Source organism: Ixodes scapularis, unplaced genomic scaffold (genome assembly GCF_016920785.2).
Source record: "Ixodes scapularis isolate PalLabHiFi unplaced genomic scaffold, ASM1692078v2 ptg001212l_1___fragment_1__unscaffolded, whole genome shotgun sequence".
In the NCBI taxonomy this organism is placed as follows: domain Eukaryota; kingdom Metazoa; phylum Arthropoda; class Arachnida; order Ixodida; family Ixodidae; genus Ixodes; species Ixodes scapularis.
Genome location: NW_024610117.1, coordinates 2,657,050 through 2,676,749, shown reverse-complemented (window position 1 = coordinate 2,676,749; position 19,700 = coordinate 2,657,050). Strand labels below are relative to the sequence as shown.

General features: G+C 45.6%; 1 protein-coding gene across 1 annotated transcript in view; it reads right to left on the bottom strand.

Annotated features, from left to right (window-relative positions):
- The window catches only part of LOC115311255 (snake venom metalloproteinase ACLF-like), a 49,794-nt gene that overhangs the window by 7,473 nt on the left and 22,621 nt on the right, over positions 1–19,700 (bottom strand). Inside the window, exons 9-12 of the mRNA XM_040220298.2 lie at positions 16,795–16,844; positions 11,374–11,485; positions 10,505–10,669; positions 2,805–2,946 (exon numbers count right to left, since the gene is read on the bottom strand). Of these exons, the coding sequence (XP_040076232.2) occupies positions 2,805–2,946; positions 10,505–10,669; positions 11,374–11,485; positions 16,795–16,844 (469 nt within the window). The remainder of the gene's footprint in view (positions 1–2,804; positions 2,947–10,504; positions 10,670–11,373; positions 11,486–16,794; positions 16,845–19,700) is intronic.

Genomic DNA, 19,700 nt, shown 5'->3' with positions numbered 1-19,700 from the left:
TCCCGAGGTAAAGAGTTTCAAGAGAGTTTTGCGTTAATAAATTACACCCAGCAAGCCTGCGTTTTAGCCATTCCTTTTGATGTCAATTGGCTCCTGTAAGCTTGCTCGTGAATAAAAAACACTTCGTAGGGCTTCTTAGAGGTCACTATACATTGTGCAAGGACAAGAAGGACGCTCCTACAGGCACACTAGATACCACATCAAGGAATCGCAAGGAGCATTAAAGGCCAGCACAACTGCCGAATTATATTGCACGACAGTCTCAGAGTAAGGATTTCAACCGCCATGTCATGTCAGCACTTCAACCGCCATGTCAAGCATGTCAGGGTCTACAGAGACTCAGAGCCTGCGTCGTCAAGGCCGTTAAGTAACGACAAGAAGTGGACGTGTCGTGGTGCTGCCGCTACGATACAGAGACTGGCAATCGCGTCACGGGCACTGAGTTAGTTCCAGAAACTGTAACACTACTCTCTCCCCAAGAAAAGGAAAAGAAGAATGGCGGCGTGTTATGATGTGCTATTGTAGAAGACGAGGACTCTCGGTGAGACCACTGTCATGGCCGTGGCGCGTGTCATGCTTTGGAATTAAAACCGGCTGGTTTTCCCTCCTATATTTTATTAAGCCCTCCTATATTTCATTAAAAACTTTGCTTAAACCGTCCTCCGGACCTTAACCCACATAAGACTGTGTAACACTCTCTATTGCTTCATAAACACTTATCTTTAGGTTTACCTGATTTCGTCCTTGGTTGGGTACAAGGCTATTTATGCCATTCGCTCCCAAAGAGTAGTCATTAATGGTTCATAATCATATTTCGCTTAAGGGCCAACAACCATTCCGCGCTTTCCACTTATTTCTCGCTTCCTCCTGTCCCCCTTCTACCCTGTCTACCGTTGGCTGTTTCCTCCTCCCCATGGTGAGGAGGATCTTCTGCCTTGCAGAATCTCGAGTCTGGTCGTCGGCCTTTAAGGGCGGTGTTCTTCAGGGATCCGTGCTCGGTCCGCTCCTGTTTTGGATCTACGTCAATGATTTAGGCCACGGAATTATACCTCCAAAGACAGATTATATGCAGATGAATGTGTGTTATACAGGGATATATATAACCAGGGTGGTGCTTTTGTTCTAAAAGCTAATCTTGATCAAATACTCACATACGGCGCCAAATAAAGAACAAAACTGAATTTAGCAGAGTATATACGTGCAACGGCTTTAGCAGGGAGTGGCTAATCAACCAGACTGACTTCTATCTAGTTGGAAATAACATTGCCGTGGTGTGGGGTGTGAATTATTTGGAAGTTATCTTTTTATCTAATGTAACGTAGTGCCGTCTTGCTGAATGCATTTCGATATAAGCAGGACGTGTGCTTAATGTTATCGAGAAGAATTTGAAAGGAGCACCTCGGTACGTCAATAAAGCTTCATACATTTCTAATGTGCGTTCCACCATAAAATATGCCACTACAGAATAAAACTTTGACTCTGAAACCTAAATAAACTTGAGGCCATTCAAAATTGACCAGACTGCGTTGTTACTAACTGATAACACATTAATATCAGTGTCACGGCATAAAAAAAACAACTTTACATGGGGTTTGCTTGAACTTTGCCGCAGATTATTAAGGTACTGTTTTCTAAATCAAGTGGTGCGTGAATGTATTCCCATCGATAAGGACATTTACTTAAAACACCCTACTTTTATTTCCCCAAGATTAGACTACACATAAAAAAACAGTGAAATAACATGAAGAACATGTTTTCTAAAATCATCCTTTTTTTACCGAACCATAAATCAGTGCATTACACACCCTGACACTGATTTTGGCCTCTGACGAAACGTTCGGCAGCTTGCTGAAGTCACACTTACATGGAATCGAAACATGACAAGTCAGTATTTTCTTATTTGACGAATTTACTTGCTCTGCGTGTGCTTTGTTTTACTTTTAGCTGATGTTTGCATGTATCTGTACGTTTCTTTTTGCTCGCGCATTGTTTTATATTTGCAGCTGTTTGTCTGCGTGTCTACGCGTGTATTCACATCTGTATATTTTGATGAAATTGTATGTAATGAACCCCCGAACATTATGCCGTCCAAGAAAAGTTTAGGTTAGTAATAATAATAATAAAAAAATATCTACTGGCGAATCACACATGAACGGAAGCACCGGTATGGACGAGCTGGTTTAGACGCGGCGCCACGCAAAACAACAGCCCCAACGTGCACGGCTAAGATGACAGTACGTCTCACACCCTGGTGACTACTCCACATAATCCAAAGAACAAGAATCGGAAACTCTTCCGTGATGTAAGTCGCGCATGGTGTCATCTAAAGGTGCAGACTTGTTCTTTAATAGTTAAAAAAATCTTTTTTTTATAAAACCGTCTAATTCAGGCAAAAATGTATTAAATATGACATATACTTTTTCTCATAAATTAACATTTATAAATCGGTACAGATGAAAACAAACGTAACCACTCTGCGTCCGCTTACCCCGCCGTCTGCTTGAATCACACGCTATGTCACAGGACAGCGCCCGCGAGGTTGCGACATCAAAATAACTTTGGCACGAGATTGCTCCCTCCTGCCAAGATTATTCAATATAATATACTCGTGTTTCAAACATGACATAACTCTCCTAGAGTTTTGGCGAATAATGTAGAATCAACCCTTTAAGAAACAAACACCGAACCATGTTCTGACATTAAGGGACATATCCTATATTTGTCACGGTTGCCGAGCCGCAATATAATGTTTTATGCGTTGCTTTGCTTCATGACGACGACGATTGTAAACAGCGGAAACTTACGGGATGAACGGTCACGCCCTTGAAGGCTGAGTACGTTTTCTCACACAATTGTTGTTTTGTAATTCCAGCCCCCGGAAGTTGTGCCATATGTATCGTGTATTCTTTCGCTGACAACATTTCAAAGCAATCCTGTTCTAGAGTCCTGAAACAAACAACAATCAAATTAGCCATGCCTATGCGCAATTTTAATCTTTATACATCCGCAGCCCAGCGTGTCATCGCCTCAGCCTAGCACGAGCATGTTCGTCGCTTCGGAGTGAGAGCAAATCACGCGCCATCGGCACGAACACTGAACATGGAGCACGCCAGTAACCTTTTTTTGGAAGGGTCTGCATTCAGTGGCAGAGTAAAACTGCTGGAAATGCTCCTCCCACAGGGGTACTGCGCGTGTTTCATGTACCTGCGCTGTCGAGAAAGTAGTGCGCCTCCTTCAGGTCCGAGAAGACGCCGCGAAGCTCGCACACCGATCGACCGAAATGACATAGCCGCGAGGCGGCAAAGCTACCTGGGTGGCCTAATGCCTTGGATTGAAAGAACGATCAGGCGTAGCGGACAAGCACAGAGCCAGAGATTTAACCTTGTCCTCCGATGCTCAGCTTGAAGTGCGAGAGGGCGAGCGCGGTCGTTCGCACGACGAGCGTTATAGTTTTTTTTTGGCAAAATGTTCGCTGACGATGATGGAGGAGATAACATCCTCACATTATTTGTCAAAGCAACGAGATTCATTTTTCAAAATGTTTAGAAGTTCCTCGTCGTCGTCCTCTCCTTTGCCCTAAAATGGCGCCGTGCAGTCAACGGCTGGAAGGAGAGGTTAGCGTGCCGGTCAATTACGGTGTCACGTGAGCACATGTAATTTCATTAGTGACCGGCGTTACGTCAGCGTTAAGCTGGCGCTTGTGCCTAATCAACTTGGCGAAGCATGCTCGGCATCGGACTCCGGTCCTATCGCGGAGTTCTTGGAGGAAGAGAAAGATGTTTGCAGGCTTTGATTTTTCAAAACGGTGTGGTCTACCGCGGCGTTTCACAGCCGCGACGTGGCTTCCTATGCTACTGATCGCAGCCACAAAAGTTGCTATTGGTGCCACGCTTCAGAGAATAATAAACAGTGCTTTGAAATAATTATTTAATTTTTTAATGAGGCAGCACTCAGGTGGTGTCAGTCTATCAACTTACGCAGAGCTTTCAAAGAACTTACCGCGGTATTTCAGAAACATCGCAAAAACAAAAGATACAAAAAAAAAAAAAAAACGCTGATAGGTTTACACTTTTGTGACGCAATTGGCAAAGTGCAAAGTGTGACGCAATTTGCAGACAACGAACTGTCACGACTTCCTTTTTGTGTGGTCGCGGAAAGAACACAAGACGACTGGATTACATTTTTCATCGTCTGCTCGCTCAGTCCTGTCCCGGCAGATCGACCAACCGCGGGGCCGGTCCGAAGCCAATCGACACCAAAAACGGAGAGCGGAAGCGTGCTCTTTTAGCGGAGAGTTTTTCCGACGCGTTTCGCTTTGACCCGTGCTTTGACGGGTGGCGCCCGGATTGAGACTTGGAGTGCGTGCGTAACAAAACCGCTGGACGCAACTAATCACAGGGAAGAGGGAAGTGGAGGGGAGCTAAAGGCGAAGGGGCAGGTGGACAGAAACATTCTCATTGGGCTTTCATAAGTGACATATTTCTGACGGCTGACTCGACGTCACACGCACCCTCACAACGCGGCCGTCTCCGCTGGGAGACCGAGGGGCGAGGGCTCTCCAAAGTTTTCGTGGCCGGGCGTGAGCCTAGCACACCGAGTTTCCTGTTTAGCTCTCAATCCATCGCTCTCGTCACCGGCCCTCGCCCTTCCCTTTTTATAGCCAACTTCCTTGGGTGTTGAGAAGGGACTCTCCCTTCCTCCAAGGTTAGTTGAGCGGGCCCCTTCTCTCGGGACACAGGAAACCCCTTCGCGGCCCCAACGTCTTCTGGTGGACCGCCAGCAAAACTAATACGTTATTTCCTTGTAACGGAACGAAGGGAAGCCATCGGCACCGGTGATATGTGTCGCGACACCGCTAAGCCTCTTTACTAGAACAAACGGACACAGTGAACACTTCGATGTCAACATAACCTGAAGCGCCGTTGTCAGACTTGTAACAGAGAATGACCGGGAGAGATAAGACCGTTTTTTAAGCCTCTTGCGACAGTGTACAACTTCCTTCGCAGCAGCGCATCCGTACTCCGCCGTCAAAAGAGGTAAAGGGTCGTTCACACTCTTGCGACCGAGTAAGACCGAGAGACATCAGACCTGTTTCAAGCCTATTGCGACGTCTCAAAACTAGCTTCGCTGTAGCGGAGTTGGTCCTAATACATCGCAAGAGGCTTAAAAAACGATCTGGTTTTTCTCGGTCTTACTCGGCCGCGGGAGTGTAAACGGGCCGTCCTGTCTCTCTCGGTCGTACTCGGTTGCAACAATGTGAACGGCCCTTTAAAGCGCCGTTCACACATCTGCAACCAAGTAAGACCGAGAGAGACCAGACCGGTTTTTAAGCCTCTTGCGACGTCTTAGGTCCAGATGCGCCGCAGCGGAGCTGGTGCTAAGACTTCGTAAGAGGCTTAAAAATCGGTCTGGTTTCTCTCGGTCTTGCTTGGTCGTAAGAGTCTGAACGGGCCTTTGGGTTCTCACATCGCCACACATTCACTACCACAGTCGGGGACCACTGTCTGTGGCAATAAAGCCAAAGCTAGATAGCCGAAGCACGCCGTTTCACTGCGCAGCTGAATATGGTTCAACTAAAATAATTTGCTGCTTGTAACCTAACGAATTAAAAATATAAAATGCCTATTTTAGTTACGATTTAACAATGCTATTCTACTATTAGCTAGGATCACGGCCGGACTGGAAGCGCGTGCTCTCTTTCTCTTCTTACGGCCTTTGCAATTGGGGCAATCGCCCCCTCCTGCCGCAATTCGCGGGTGGCGCTGTCACCTTACCCCTGGCCTACCCTTTGCCGTTTGCACAGAGCGCGTCTGACAGTGTATCTCAGCGCTGTCGCAACTTGCGGTCGAGATTTTATTGCCTTTGACAACTTATTCTTACGTTTAGGCCCTCAGCCACTCTCTAATGCGCTTTTGATGAGCCCAGAACGGTGAATATATGACGGACGTCTCCGAGAGTTTCGGGTGTAAAAAGTAGTAAGTAGAAACACAGAATGCAATGGACCTTTTTCCAGTAAGGAGTGCCTCATGACGGTTTCGCCGCCTACTACAAATGGAGGGCAAAAATACTCGCATTCTCCCATAGGAACAGATTAGTGTCGCAAGAAAACAGTGGCCCCCAAGAATGGCGAAAGGGCGGTCAAGGTTAAGGGAAAAGGATGTGCGCGTGCGCAGACGCTTACTCAAAAAAGGTCCATTGCGGAAAAACTATGCTCGTTTTACCTCCAGGACTTCTGTTGCAACTAACGAACAGGAGACGGACCCCTTCTACGTGGAGAATCTTTAAATTATAAATATTTCGTACACTGTCTTGAAATGTAAGAAGCAGGCCCAATCTATCTTATGCCGTGGTCTGGATCATCGTTTCATAGGCCGCACATGAAGTCGGTCAGCTGCTCTATACGAGGGTGTAGCAATCTATACGATTTTCGCACAGTGCATATAACAGCCTAAAGTGCTTCCTCGAGGGCTTGTGCACATATCCAGCTGATTTTTCGTCACAGGGGAACGCAGTTTGCTGACAACACTGCCTGGCGGTAAGGTGGTTAAAATCGAAGTGAAGTTCAATAAACCGGTACCAAAACAACAACCTACGAAGCTCGAACACCAGCGCAAAGCAGCTCGAAGGGACCCTCCGAGTGGGGGTGAAGTGGGGTGAGGTGGTGGCGCCCCTGGCGGCAAGTAAGTGAACTACATACGGAGAAAAATTCCATTGACTCCAGGGCGATTGCAAAGGCCGTAAGAAGAGAAAGAGAGCACGCGCTTCCAGTCCGGCCGTGGCCAAACTTATGCATTACATTTAAGCTCTTTTGGGTTTTTTTGGTTTAAGTTCGCCGCAGGTTTTCTAGTTCCCCGCAAAACAAAAATGGTGTCTTTATGGTGTGCGTTGTCGGGTAGTATCTATGATGTATCGATCGGTACCTTCCGTGAGCTCGCCCCTTTGTTTTCCCCGTAGGATTTTTATGAATTTCGGAAAACCAAGAGCTGTCGAAACGAACCAAGAAAATCTGCAACAGGTACGCACAAGTGAGACAGAAGGAGCCAAAACTTTCTATTGTTTCCTTATTCCGGTTGATTAGCAAGCTCACTGGCGTAAGCGAGCAGGGCTGGGGATTGAGTACAGGATCCCAGGGTTCTTTCTGGCAGCGCGAGCTTTCGCTCTACGTGTTATGAACTGTAATGTCCGTGTCCGCATTACATCTAAATTCTCTGGTGTCGGGTAGCCTTATAGGAAGTATTCACTGGGGGCCATAGCTGTGTGCACGACTGTTGAGCGCGTGCTGATGGCGAGCTTCCACAGTTCTTTTGGGACGTGCACCTTCCGCACCTTAGCAGCCTTTTAGTGTGGGCTCGTTCAGAGCATGCGCTCTAGACATAACCCGCAAATATGGCGCCCGGTGAATACTCCTTATAGACAGGTTTCTTTTATACCGAGAATTTGCTATCCACAGAGCGGACAACGTCTTCGGATCACCATTACACGCGGTGTATAGTGCTTGGAAACTTTGAAAACTATTTTTTTTTAATTGAGCAAGAACAATATAGATGTAAGAGATCCGTGTAAATGGGCGTGATAGATAAGTTGATTGCATGCACAGTGCCAACGACGCTTATATTGGCGATGAACGCATTCAGTACGACGATGCGCCATGGTGATCTTGGTGCGACTGGATAAGAACGACCTTGTCAAAGCTCCAAAGATTTGAAGGGGCCGAAACGGTGATTATCATGGCAACGGAGACCGATTAGCCAATCGCCTTGCGAGGTTTTGGTCGTCTCTATGGTTGCATTTGTTTGTGTTCGGCTAGCAGGCAGGGAAGGCAGTGGCGCTACTTTTCCAGGATCCTGTGACTTTATTTCGTACGAGGAGACGAACGGGAACTACCTGTACCGTATTTATTTCAAAATAAACCCCCTTTTTTTTTCGGCGACGTTTTTTTTAAATTAGAGCTCGAGCTACAGTCAAGACCAAAGAAGCTAGACCAGTAATGGTACTGGCCATAGTTTCCGGGAATTTCGCGCGATTCCAGGCGCTCACCCATGCCAGCCACTGCTCCTAGCACTCTGGTAAAAAGCGGTGAAGCTCGCATGCGCGCGGGCTGGTGAGAGGCTTTAGTGAGAGTGGTATGGTACAGTGGTATAGTACAGTGGTATGCGGCAGACGGGCGGCGGAGAAAAGCTCACCGGAGAAAAGCTCACCGGACAAAAGATCACCGAAGATAAGCTCGCCGGAGGAAAGCTCACTGAAAAACCGGCAGATGTGGAGGAAAGCTCACCGGCCTTTGAGCGGATGCGGAAAAAAGCTCACCGATTTTTGTTTTAGAGCGCAGCTCCTATGCGCCCGTTTCCGACTTGAGCGGCGTCGTCGTTGCCGTCGGCGTCGCCGTCGCCGTCACCGTCGGCGTAACCGCGCGGTGCATGATGGGTAAATTTTCCTACTAAATTTTGCGGAATATTTTCCCCGCTAAATTTAGCGGAAAGCTTTTCGCGCCAAATCTAGCGGAGCGGAAAATTTTCCCCGCTAAATTTAGTGGTAAATTTTACCCGCTGAATTTAGCGGAACATTTTCCCCGCTAAATCTAGCGGAAAAGTTTACCCGCTAAATTTAGCGGAAAATATTCCCTGCTAAATTTAGCGGAAAAAATTTCCCGCTAAATCTAGCGGAAAAATTTCCCCCCTAAATTTAGAGGAAAATTTTCTCCGCCTCGAACCTCGATATCCCAGTGACCGTTCTATCCTATTTTCAAAGGTTAACAAAAGCTTCATAGAGATTTTCGGGCACCGTGTTGTTGCGCATGCACATTTGTGATTTTCGGTCTTTACCGTTTCGCTTTTTTTTTTAGGTATTAGCCAGACATTACTAAGTTTTCGAACTTTTTCCTGTTCTCCAGGTTCATAAAGTTTTCAGTCAGGCTTTCTTTGCCTAGAGAGCAAACCACGAAAAACACTCGCCCGCAATTGTTAGTTTGGGAGCAGTATATCCGATAAGCTGAGCAAATATTACAATAAAAAGCATTTTCTTTTTGATAAAGCTAATAAATTCTTAAAATAATGAATTTATATATGGTAGGCATGATCCAATAGCCTTCATATGAACAGAAGAAAAAAAAACGGTGAGCTTTTTTCTACTTACGCTAAATTGCCTTTGAGCGTTTCTGCGCATTCGCCGGTTTCGCGGTGGGCTTTTCTCCGGTGAGCTTTTTGCCGGTGAGCTATTCTCCGGTGAGCTTTTCTCCGGTGAGCTTTTCTCCGGGATTCGCGGCAACCATGATAATCAAATGATCTCAGCCGGTGTGAGATCACTATGGTGGATCCACGGTCCACCTTATCGCACTAGCCTCCTTCATATTATGTTGCGGTGTTTTCTCGCGGCTTTTAGCTTATAACAGTTCTTGTACAATTTTAAGGAGCTCAGTGAAAGCAGACATGGTTTCAATTATAAACTTTGTCAGCGTCTACGAAAATCGATAATTTTTAGAAATGCCATGAGCGCGTGGACAGCGTAATAATGCGCTAAAGGTAGCACTCGTGCTATAGGTGCAGTACAAACCTGGAGTTATGAGCAGAGACGAAAAAATCGCGCGGGCCCGTTTTCGCGCTAGTAGCCTTGCTCATGATGCACGAGTGGTAACTTTAGCGCACTACTGCACTCTTACGCGCTTAACGTATTTCTAAGTTTTTTACGTTAATAGGGTCTATTCATTGGGCGCCATATTTGTGGGGCTGTTTAGAGCGCATGCTCAGAATGAGCTCACATAAATAGGCTGCTAAAACCGGCAACCTTGACGGTGTGGAGTGCACGTTCCAAAATAACTGTGGAAGTTCGCCGCCAGCACGCGCTCAGCAATCGCGCACACAGCTATAGCCGCCAGTGAATACACCCTATACGATGTGTAGATGCTCGCCCCTGTCACGTATTCAATTGTTATATAATTGCCTTAATGATACAAATATTGCTATATTCAGTAATATATCTTTTTACCGCAAGCAATTGGAAGTGCTTCAGGCACACCTCTGACCTGTGCTTTACTTTGCTTTTATTGTGTCACTTTGTTTCTGTTCAATTTTAGCATCGCCTTGTGCGCCGAAGCGAAGAACTCCGGGTTTTTTTTGGGCACATAAAATTAAAAATTATTATTAATCTTATTATTATTGAGAATTACTGATTTAGTGGTTCTCGATGACGTTCAGCAAGATTTTCATTGAGACCATGTGGTATTTTTCACTAATTAAAGAGCTAATTATCAAGTATTACTTAATTATCTGTTTGATCGCTGCGATTAAACGCGTATACCATGTCCCCGTGGTCGCGTAAGTTACCTGCACAAATCACATAAGTGTAAAATTCACGGCTTTCTGAAAACAAATCTGTTAAGCTGTCAAAAACATCCGGTGATATTAATCCTTGCAAGATCAATATTTGTCTTGTCTGAATTACAATGGGCGTGCGTGCAATGAGGCTGAGAGGTAAGGCGGAAGCAGAAAATAGGAAATGAAAATCGTACTCAAGAAACCCACGCAAGTGTTGCACGGAACACGTAGACCATTCTCCATTCCGAGCGCCGTTTGCAGTTGGTGCCATTGTGTAGCCATCACGTGCGCTGCATACATAATTCTTGTATGCACCAGTGCTATATACTGCTTTGTCTCCATCATGTACCATTCCAAGTCTGCAAAAAACAAAACAAAAAAAAAAAAACACAAAAAAAACAGGAGATTTGTTAAGTGGCGTGCTCGTGAACAGTGGAGGATTTTTTTTTTGGATTTTTTATAGTTTTGGCTAGTGCACATTTTTCTTTTAGCTCGCCCGTCACAAAGTAAAAGCTGCATTATCAACATTAGGTCACTGACCAGAACGTAAAGAACGGCGCTCCAGGCGTGTTTTCGGGCAACTGGGACACGCGCGTAGCAATATTGCGTTCTCAATGTCTGTCCATTGACTCGCGGATAACGAAATAATCATAAGTCGCTAAACGCTATTGTGCTTATATGCTATCAGCGACAGAATAACTTACACAACTTCCTTTCGTATCTGTCTGCTACATTCCTTATATGTGTAAAAAATATTAACTTTCAGAATTTCAGTATTTTGTAGAGGGTAATAGCCCTCGATAATAACATTTTTATGGAAAAAACGAAGAGGACCCGTTTAATGCAAGGCTGTCGGAAGCTGGTTAAGAACTGGCATTTTTTAAGCTGTGTTTGGGGGTTTGTTGTTTTAACGTCTTCCTGCTTCCCCACTCCTCAGGGTTTAAAAAAAACAGGCAACACATTTCGCACTTTTAAATTTTGGGAACGGAATTTAATATTTATCCTGAAACTAGTGCAAATGCCCCTTGTAAGTGTTAGGTTACCGGGTCATGCGAGTACTTACGAGTGCCCGAGTTCGTGCACTAAAATGGGGACCATGCTGTATGTGCCAGGTGTGTCTTCTGTTTGGGCAGCTCTTTTACGTACACTGCACATTCCCCCAAGAAAGGCAACACCTGCAAAGAACTTTGACATTATAACTTATGCAAACAAAACACTTCTATATAACAAATTCGAAAAATCAAAGCAATGAACTTGCAAACTGCTTCTTTTATGGTGATAGCAATTACTTGAAAGTACAAAAGAAGGTGCCTCATTTCAACGAAAGTTTCGAAGTTACGCAAAACTTGAATTGCGTAACTTCGCAAATGAATACTCTTGGCCGATGTATAACGTAATCACGCAACAGGAATTATCGCGAGATTATGAATACATCCTCTATTGACAACTTCACCGAACAACCCAATTTAACTTTTCACAATCTGGATTATGGAACTGGAAATCTGACTGAATTGTTTCTCGACGCCTGGTTCCAGATTGCAGACAAAGAAATAATTTTTGAAAACCTGAAATACAGGTAGAATCAAGATAGATTTCCAGTTCCATAGTCCAGATAGAAAAGCTATGCTGGGGTTTTCGGTAGGGAAGCGATTTTGCTTCAAAGAAAGCATCATTAACTATTCAACAGCTCCTTAGAAGTGCACGTTATATGTTGGTCTCGGGTTGCCAAAGGCATGGCAGCGCTTTTTGGACGAAGACAAAAGAAAGGACAAAGCGCTGCAATGCCTTTGGCAACCCAAGACCAATACCAACTAGCCCAGCATTCAGCATTGTTAAGTCAAGTTATATATTGACACTGGCTATATTGGCACATTGGTCAGAGAAATAAAACATATTCAGGATAATATTGGCGGACATCTCCTTCGAATTCTCGGCCTCCACTGTGAGTTCTTCGCCTTTAGTCGCGCTTTAGATGAACGTCCACCCTCCAGGCTTACGAGACGTCGGGGAGGAAAAACTAAGGATCTCCCTGCCGTTCTAATGCTCTCATTCACGTATATAGTAGAATCAAAATGTGAGATGGGTGTCACAATGGCGTGTCGTATTTTTACGCATTTATTTCAACGTTCATTTAAGCGCCACAAAACAAGGAAAGGGTGAAGAATGACGGCAGTACAAGGCGAACTCATGAATGAAATAAAAAAAAAAAAAACATGCACACTATTTTCCAAGATGCCCACTTATGCTTTAGAAGATAAATGTTCCTTATCAATGAAGGCCAATGAAGGCTCGCTTACACACTTATCATGGCCCATTGTTTTGTGACATTTTCCCCATGACTGTGTCTCGTGGTCTAATCACTGTGTATCCATAAAATCGCTGTCAATAAAACGTGGAGTGCACTCACATCGGTTGAAATCAACCGCTAAATGCTCCGAGGGTGACTGCAAGTCCTCTAGCGTGGCTATTCATACAACACCCAGTTTGGTCCACATAGGAGCGCCCGCATACAACGCCTTGTTTGGACAATATGCGGAGCGCAAATTTGTCTTGTCACGTTCCTTTCACTCGCTTCCTTCCCACCCTCGTGTCATCCTATTGACAGCGGTCTAAGCCGCTAACCACTGGCAACATCGGCCGGCGCCGTGTTGGCGGCGCGACACCTGGGCAATAGTTTAAGCAGGCCACTTCCCGCTGACACGGTCCTGGACTTAAGCATTTCTCAGCGAAGAATGTTTGAGGGATCAGCCGGAATGTCTTTCATCTTGGGAAGGCTTCTATTCTTCAGTCTATACTGGACGATGACGCTGGCGGCCCAAGAATGACCAGGCGACATGTTCATGGATGTCGCCTGGTGCATGATCAGCGTGTGCGCATGGGAAAGCTACCTGGGTGGAGGTCGAAGCCCGGGAACAAACGCTTCGCTACAAATGGCGAGCATTACTACAGGGACTCCCTATTGGGGAGGTGGGTCCAAAGGACCCTTTAAACAGTGCAGCAGCAGGCTGCGAGAGTGTAATTTACATCGCAGCAGCAGGCTGCGATGTAAATTACACTTTTTAAACAGTGCAGCAGCAGGCTGTGAGAAGTATTTACATCGAAGCAGCAGGCTGCGATGTAAATACTTCTATGCATATGTAGTGCATAGAGTTTATCGTAAGAAACCCTTCCGTCTCCTCATGTTCCTGCCTTGAGTGGTCCTTCGGTACCCATCTTGGACCGGCCCTGGCTAATCCTGCCTGTACAACTCCTCGGTCACAACAGCCGTAACCCTTGAATAGACGAGGAATGTATTCCGACGTCACCGTGTCATGCCGACGTCACCGTCACCATGCTAGGTAGACCTCCCTATTGAGCGTCCCCATGTTCCACATACCTGGCACACGCCACCTTTCTTGCGCTATGTATTGAACCGTGCCGAAAAGTGATAGGGCTTCGACGACCTTTTTGTCTGCTAAGCGTGAAGGCACTCATAGTAGCTTGGGTTTCGCATCCTTTAAGTTCGTGTCGATGATTAAACTTTTTTTTGTTTTCTATTTCCACTCTGTACTTTACCGATTTTCAACTTTTCTGTGGCTTCGGGATCAGCTACCGTCACCATCCACACGTGGCCCATCTGAAACTGTTCTAGGGACACCACTTCGTTCAGATCGGTGACTCTTCTGAGTACATCGCGAAAGTCAACTAAAGGATAATTCAGACCCGTGAGGTGAGCGTGGAGGAATGGCCGAAATCGGTACACATATATAGGGACAAAGGGGGCCGGTACGGTGTTCTCCGAGTACATCTATTGATTTTCGTTACAAGTATAAGAACCAGAAGTAGAACAGTTTCTTCATTCTGAGGCTGATTGTTGATTTTCGACGAAGAACACGAATGCACGACGGTTTAAAACTACGTCTTTTTTTTCTAGTGCTGCGTCAACGCGGAAGCTCGTGAAGGGGGCAGCTACTAAATGTGCTGACATTTTTTTTTTCAGCATCCGACACCGCGGAATGTGGCACAAGCGGGTAGCTCCGATGTTTGCTTCCGCTGCTACACGAGGGCTCGTTCAGTCAATATGCAATCGAACGCAGGGAGCTCGCGCTTATGTTCGCAATTGTGCAGGGAACGAAAAAGAGGCCTAACTTTCGAAAGGGGATATAGCACAAAGTACTCATGGAAAATATCAGAAATACACTGCAGAGACTAACTGATATAGGTGGAAGGGAAGGGGACATCTTAGGCTAGAGTTTTAGTAATGACGTGAATGGAGTAGTGGTGTTTCACGACAAAAAAGTGAACCCTAGAAGTTAGAAGAAATGTAGAAATATACAAAAATCTGAGGATATCGCATACTGAATGAAAATATATGTAAAGGATCACGAATAAAATATAATGAGGAAAAAGAAAGTAAGTTCAGCAGTTTATGAAACCTAAGATAGTGGAATTATATGAGGCATAAATTGGTCAGCGGGAATTAAAAAAAAAAAAGGGATGCTGGTTTATAGATCAGTCTTTTCGCAGTAAGGTTTGAGGTTCAATCCGTATTGGAATTTCGATAAAAGGGCGTGGGAAAATTGGCGCTCGGAGTCTATGGGAACACAAAAAATGAAGGATACGTGGGGACATGGGCTGGTCGCCCAGAAAGACCACAGGTGCAATTACTAAGCACATTTGAACAAGGCTTCAAATAAATGCAGGATAAGCGGTAGTCACGGAAAGTGTAAAAGCAAATATACATATAGAAGTTAAACGAAACTTTAATGAAGCAACCTCGAAAGTTGACATTTAAGTGCCTACACAGTAGTGATGGGGCTGATCAGATTAGTTCGATGAAAAAAGTCTAACAGAAGCAGAAATGAAAATGGGGGAGGGAAGAATGCAAAATACGACAGCTCTAGCAATGTGCAGGCAAAAAAAAAGAAAAAGAAAGAAAAACACAAGACACAAGAAAGGAAGATGTGTTTCATTATTTATAGGGGAAGCTCTTTGCTGGTTGAGGCAAGAGCGCACGTGTTAAGAACGCGCACATTAAGGGCAAAATTTTAAGGGATAAACGCATATGTGCAATGTGCCATTGTGATAGAACACACTAGATAACGTTATTTAAAAGCGCACGGGACTTTTCTCTGCCCTCTCTAATTGGGTAACGAATTCGACTGGAGCGCTAGATTTTGCTAATGAAAATGAATGAACGGAAAAACAAAATAATATAATCCCAAAGAAGTATTTTAGAAGAGTGTTTCACAAGTTCTAGAGAAGCGTGATAACACACAATATAATAAGGTAGCGTTATACGATTTAGCGAGACGCATTTTGTAAGAAAAGTTAAAAGAGGGGGGGGGGGTGTATAGGATTCTAGGCTAGGTAATGCAATCTGCTCCCCGATGTAAAAAAAAAAAGTACAATCAATATAATACATTCATGCATCCATTCTATGATAGAAGTCACGGTTACAGTAAGCGTTCTGGTCATTTTCACACTGCCTATAAGAAAAAGGTGATCTTCGCAACGTTTCGATGGATTACAGTGTTTGGCTCTAGGGAGAGAAAAGCAAGGTGGGTTCATTTTGAAAACAACTAAGTACTAAAGGAGGAAGCAAGGTTTGTCTCCATTAAAGTCAAGAAAATATAGCCTTCATTAAAAAACAGCGTCGAAACACTATAGTTATTGACGTATTGTGCAGCAAAGCACCAAAGAAATAGCCTCGTTTTTACCCTTTTCAGGCTTCCAGATAAAAGAAACAGAACAAAAGAAATGACTCTCTCGTCAGGTACAGTTTTTCAGTGCAGGCGGTGCCTTGTGGATGGGCTAAGTATGCTAAGAAAAGATGATCGGTGTGCGCGCTGTGCGAGGAAGTAAAATTTAGTGGTTTCTTTGTCAAAGGGGAACCTAGATTCGGAGGGCAAGCTCAAGAGGGAGGAAAATATAGGTACGTTTCTCAAGAACTTGGATGCCATTGTCCCGTGTGGAATTAAGCTCCCTTTCCGTGAAGTGTAAACCTGGCTCCGGCGTCGTGACAGATGTACATCATTCGACGCTTCGTGAGCCCGAACAATTTCTGCCCCAAGACTCTTGGAAAATGTATGCCACAATAGCAGGGTGATTGGTAAATGGGGAGTTGGCGTGCACAGACAAGAAACATATAACAGTTCCTATGTTTGTCTATTTAATTTATGATCTTCATCTATATATATTTCTTTTGGGTCCAGAAGGCAACATAATGTTTAGCATGAATACGGCCTAGTACATATTCAACTAACTTCGCGAACACACGCTAGCACTTCCAACCCCTCTATCGCGGAGTGCCGGTTTAAACGCGGCTAGAGCTGTGCTTTCGACGCAGAAAATATCAGGTTTCCCGCGTGTAATTTAAGTCATGAGAAATAACTGAATTACAACCCCGAGACAACATGAAAATGTCTGAGTTCAAGTTTAATCAGTAATATTTGCGGTGTTTTCAGTATAAATGCCACATACATGTGAAAAGGTCTACTCTTACCCAAGACGCTGTTAGAAAGTTGACCAGATTTATAATCCGCAAGGTCCAACCTAGAAAAAAAAAAGTTTAGTATTGTGTATTTCCAAACACATATTGAGCTTTTCTTTTTCGTGTGTGAGCGCAGGGCAATAGCTAACTGCCGCTTCTCTTCGCAACTCGGCGTGTATTTAATCCCTTCACAACTCCCTCACATTTCGGCCACCAGGCAGGCGCCACTTGCGCTGAACGCATGTGGAGAGCCATGAAGAGCATTTGCATCTTAATTTTATACTCCTCCTGCGCCGATTGGTCCCAAGAGCGAATGCCTTTCGTTGTCGCGAGGCAAAAAGGAAAGTGGGAGGCGAGGCGGAGGCGCTTTCAGACCATCGATGCTCTTGTCACCTCTTTTCGTATTGCAAACGCGGCCCCTGAACCACGGGATCCCGCTTGGACAGTCAAAAACACTCGACAATCCAGGTACATAGGATTAATGGCAAAGCCGCCGGTTTATGCTTTCTATAGTGAGCGCTTTATCGGTGACATTATGCAGCCATTTCACTGCCGGCGGATGTAGCCTGGGGTCGCAACGTAAATGGAAAAACTCTTCTTTCCTCCTCTCATGGCGAGAGCAGAAAAATGTCGTGTATTCCCACTGGCCGCGCCGCACGAAGAGAGAAGAGAGGAGAGCTCCGATGACCCGCCGGTAACGGCGAAAACTACGAAGAACCGTCGTCTGCTAACGATAACTTCAAAACAGGGGCGTCTCGCTAGATATATTGTCTCAGCTGAGACCGGAAAAAGAAAGTACTGCCAAAGCCAGCGCACGAGCTGAGCGGGACTCAAACCGTGTCTCAAGACGCTCGCTTTCCCCAGCCGCCGCTGCGGTACTTTCTTTCACCCAGCCTCAACTGAGACGCCGTTCCAGCAAGCCGGCCCAGATGTTATCAAACATTATTTGCGTTATACGAAATCTCACTTTTACAGTATCCAGTTGATACGTTGCAGTGTTTTAGAAACTTCCACCGCGTTCGAGTTCTCAATAACATCTCTACTTCTTGAACGGAACTCGAAACGTAAAACGTTAAAGCGTGTAGTGCCAAAGCCCGTCACCTTCCACCCTCCTTTCCTGCAGAGCTTGGCCTCTTTTCTCTGCTTGCGCCTTGCTCTCCGCTCATGGCGAACGTCAACTTCTCCCCCTCCGTTCACCGCTCAACAACATTGGGAAAACCTGCGCCGTGGCTTGCGTCGGCGCGGTTTTTCCCGTCAATGTGCGTAGAAGTAAAAGCGATAACGCTCTCGAAATGCGGACAAAATGGTGTTCCCACGTAGCCTCCTCAGGTGCGTCACGACAGCATTCCGCCCATATTTCGCGTAAGTGCACATCTATCGCTTTGACCTCTTCGCACATTGCTGTCAAAAAGTGAGCCCTTTGTGCCCCACGTCCTTTCTGCTGAGTGGCGTCACCTCTACTGGAGTGGCCAATAGTCACTGCTCGCTGAAAAAACGCAGGGCGTAACCAGTCTTCAGCAACTTATTATCGCTCCATAGCCGATAAGATTTCTGCATCACCATATAGGCTTGTTGCACTCGGCCAGGGGGCGCAAGTGCCTCTAGAATGCGCGACCGTGTAATGTTCGCTTCGGCGTCTGGAAGACGCTACCATGAAGGCGGCGTTGTAGCGTTTGATCTTGCACGAGCACGTTCGAATGCTAGCGTCTGTCAGCCTCTGTTCATACACCTAAAAAAAAACAAAATAATATAAACAAAAATGTACAGCTGGTGGCCACAGCGTCCTATCGAAACGCCAAGAACGCATTCATTTGAGCTGTTTTGTATGTTTCCTTTTATTATTTTTATTTTTCAGAACGCTCAATCGAAACGCGACCTAAAAATATTCTATTTTGCCCGCCTTCAAAACGTGAGAGCTTCAGGCCTAAAAAAAACTGCAAAATCGAATGACAAAGCAAAAAGCTCGAGTATGTTTTAAGAGACACTGAAATGAAAAAAACAAGGTTTTTTAAAAAGGCGCACATACTTGGGACCAGGCACGTAGCCGGGAGGGGAGGGGGGGGGGGGGGCATTGGGCCCGTGCCCCTTCCGAATTTTTCTATTCTGCTGGGACCTCCTCTCCCTCCTCCCCCTCATACAGCATTTTGTCATGGACGTGCCCGTGCCCCCCCCCCCCCCCCCCCCCCCCCCCCCCCCGAAGCGAAATCCTGGCTACGTGCCTGCTTGGGACAGAAATTGTTTTGGGTATTCTTGAACAAAATTAATTTTTCGCGTAGTATTTATTTTGTAGGACGCAATTTAGATGGATGTCACTGCCCGCTCTAGCCCCGCCCACAGATCAGTGGTTCGAACCATTAATAATGGCTTAGCTTGGCTGCTCGGCCGAACATGCTAAGGAGATTGGTGCCTCCCTTTCGCGACATTGAGTGCCGTGTATACAGAGAGTTTGGTCAATGGGTACACCGTGGTTAATGGGAGGCGCGGGCAGAGCCAGGGCGTGCACCATGCGCAGAAAGTGGGCTAGATATGCTCCCTTGGCCAAACAAAAGCCTAAAGGAATCCCCTAGCGGTGGTAGTGAGAAACTGTTTTGGTCCAAGATATATGTTGGTATATGGTTTTAATTAGCGCGTAAGAGTTAAGTGTAGTAACCCTTTATGGTTGAAAATATGATGCACGTGATATTTCGACCATGACCATGCAGTCAGTTGTAAGAAACGAACGCGCCGCTCAGCTCTGTTTTGCTCGACTAGAGTGTGACAGCCCGGACGACAGATTCTCGGCCCTCGGCGCTTGGCGTCAAATTAAGTCGACCGTTTCGCTGGTCACACTTTTCTACCATGACTTTTGATGACCATAATTTAAACATCACGTGCACCAAATTTGTAGCCACCGAGAGGTACTCCGACACACTTATCAG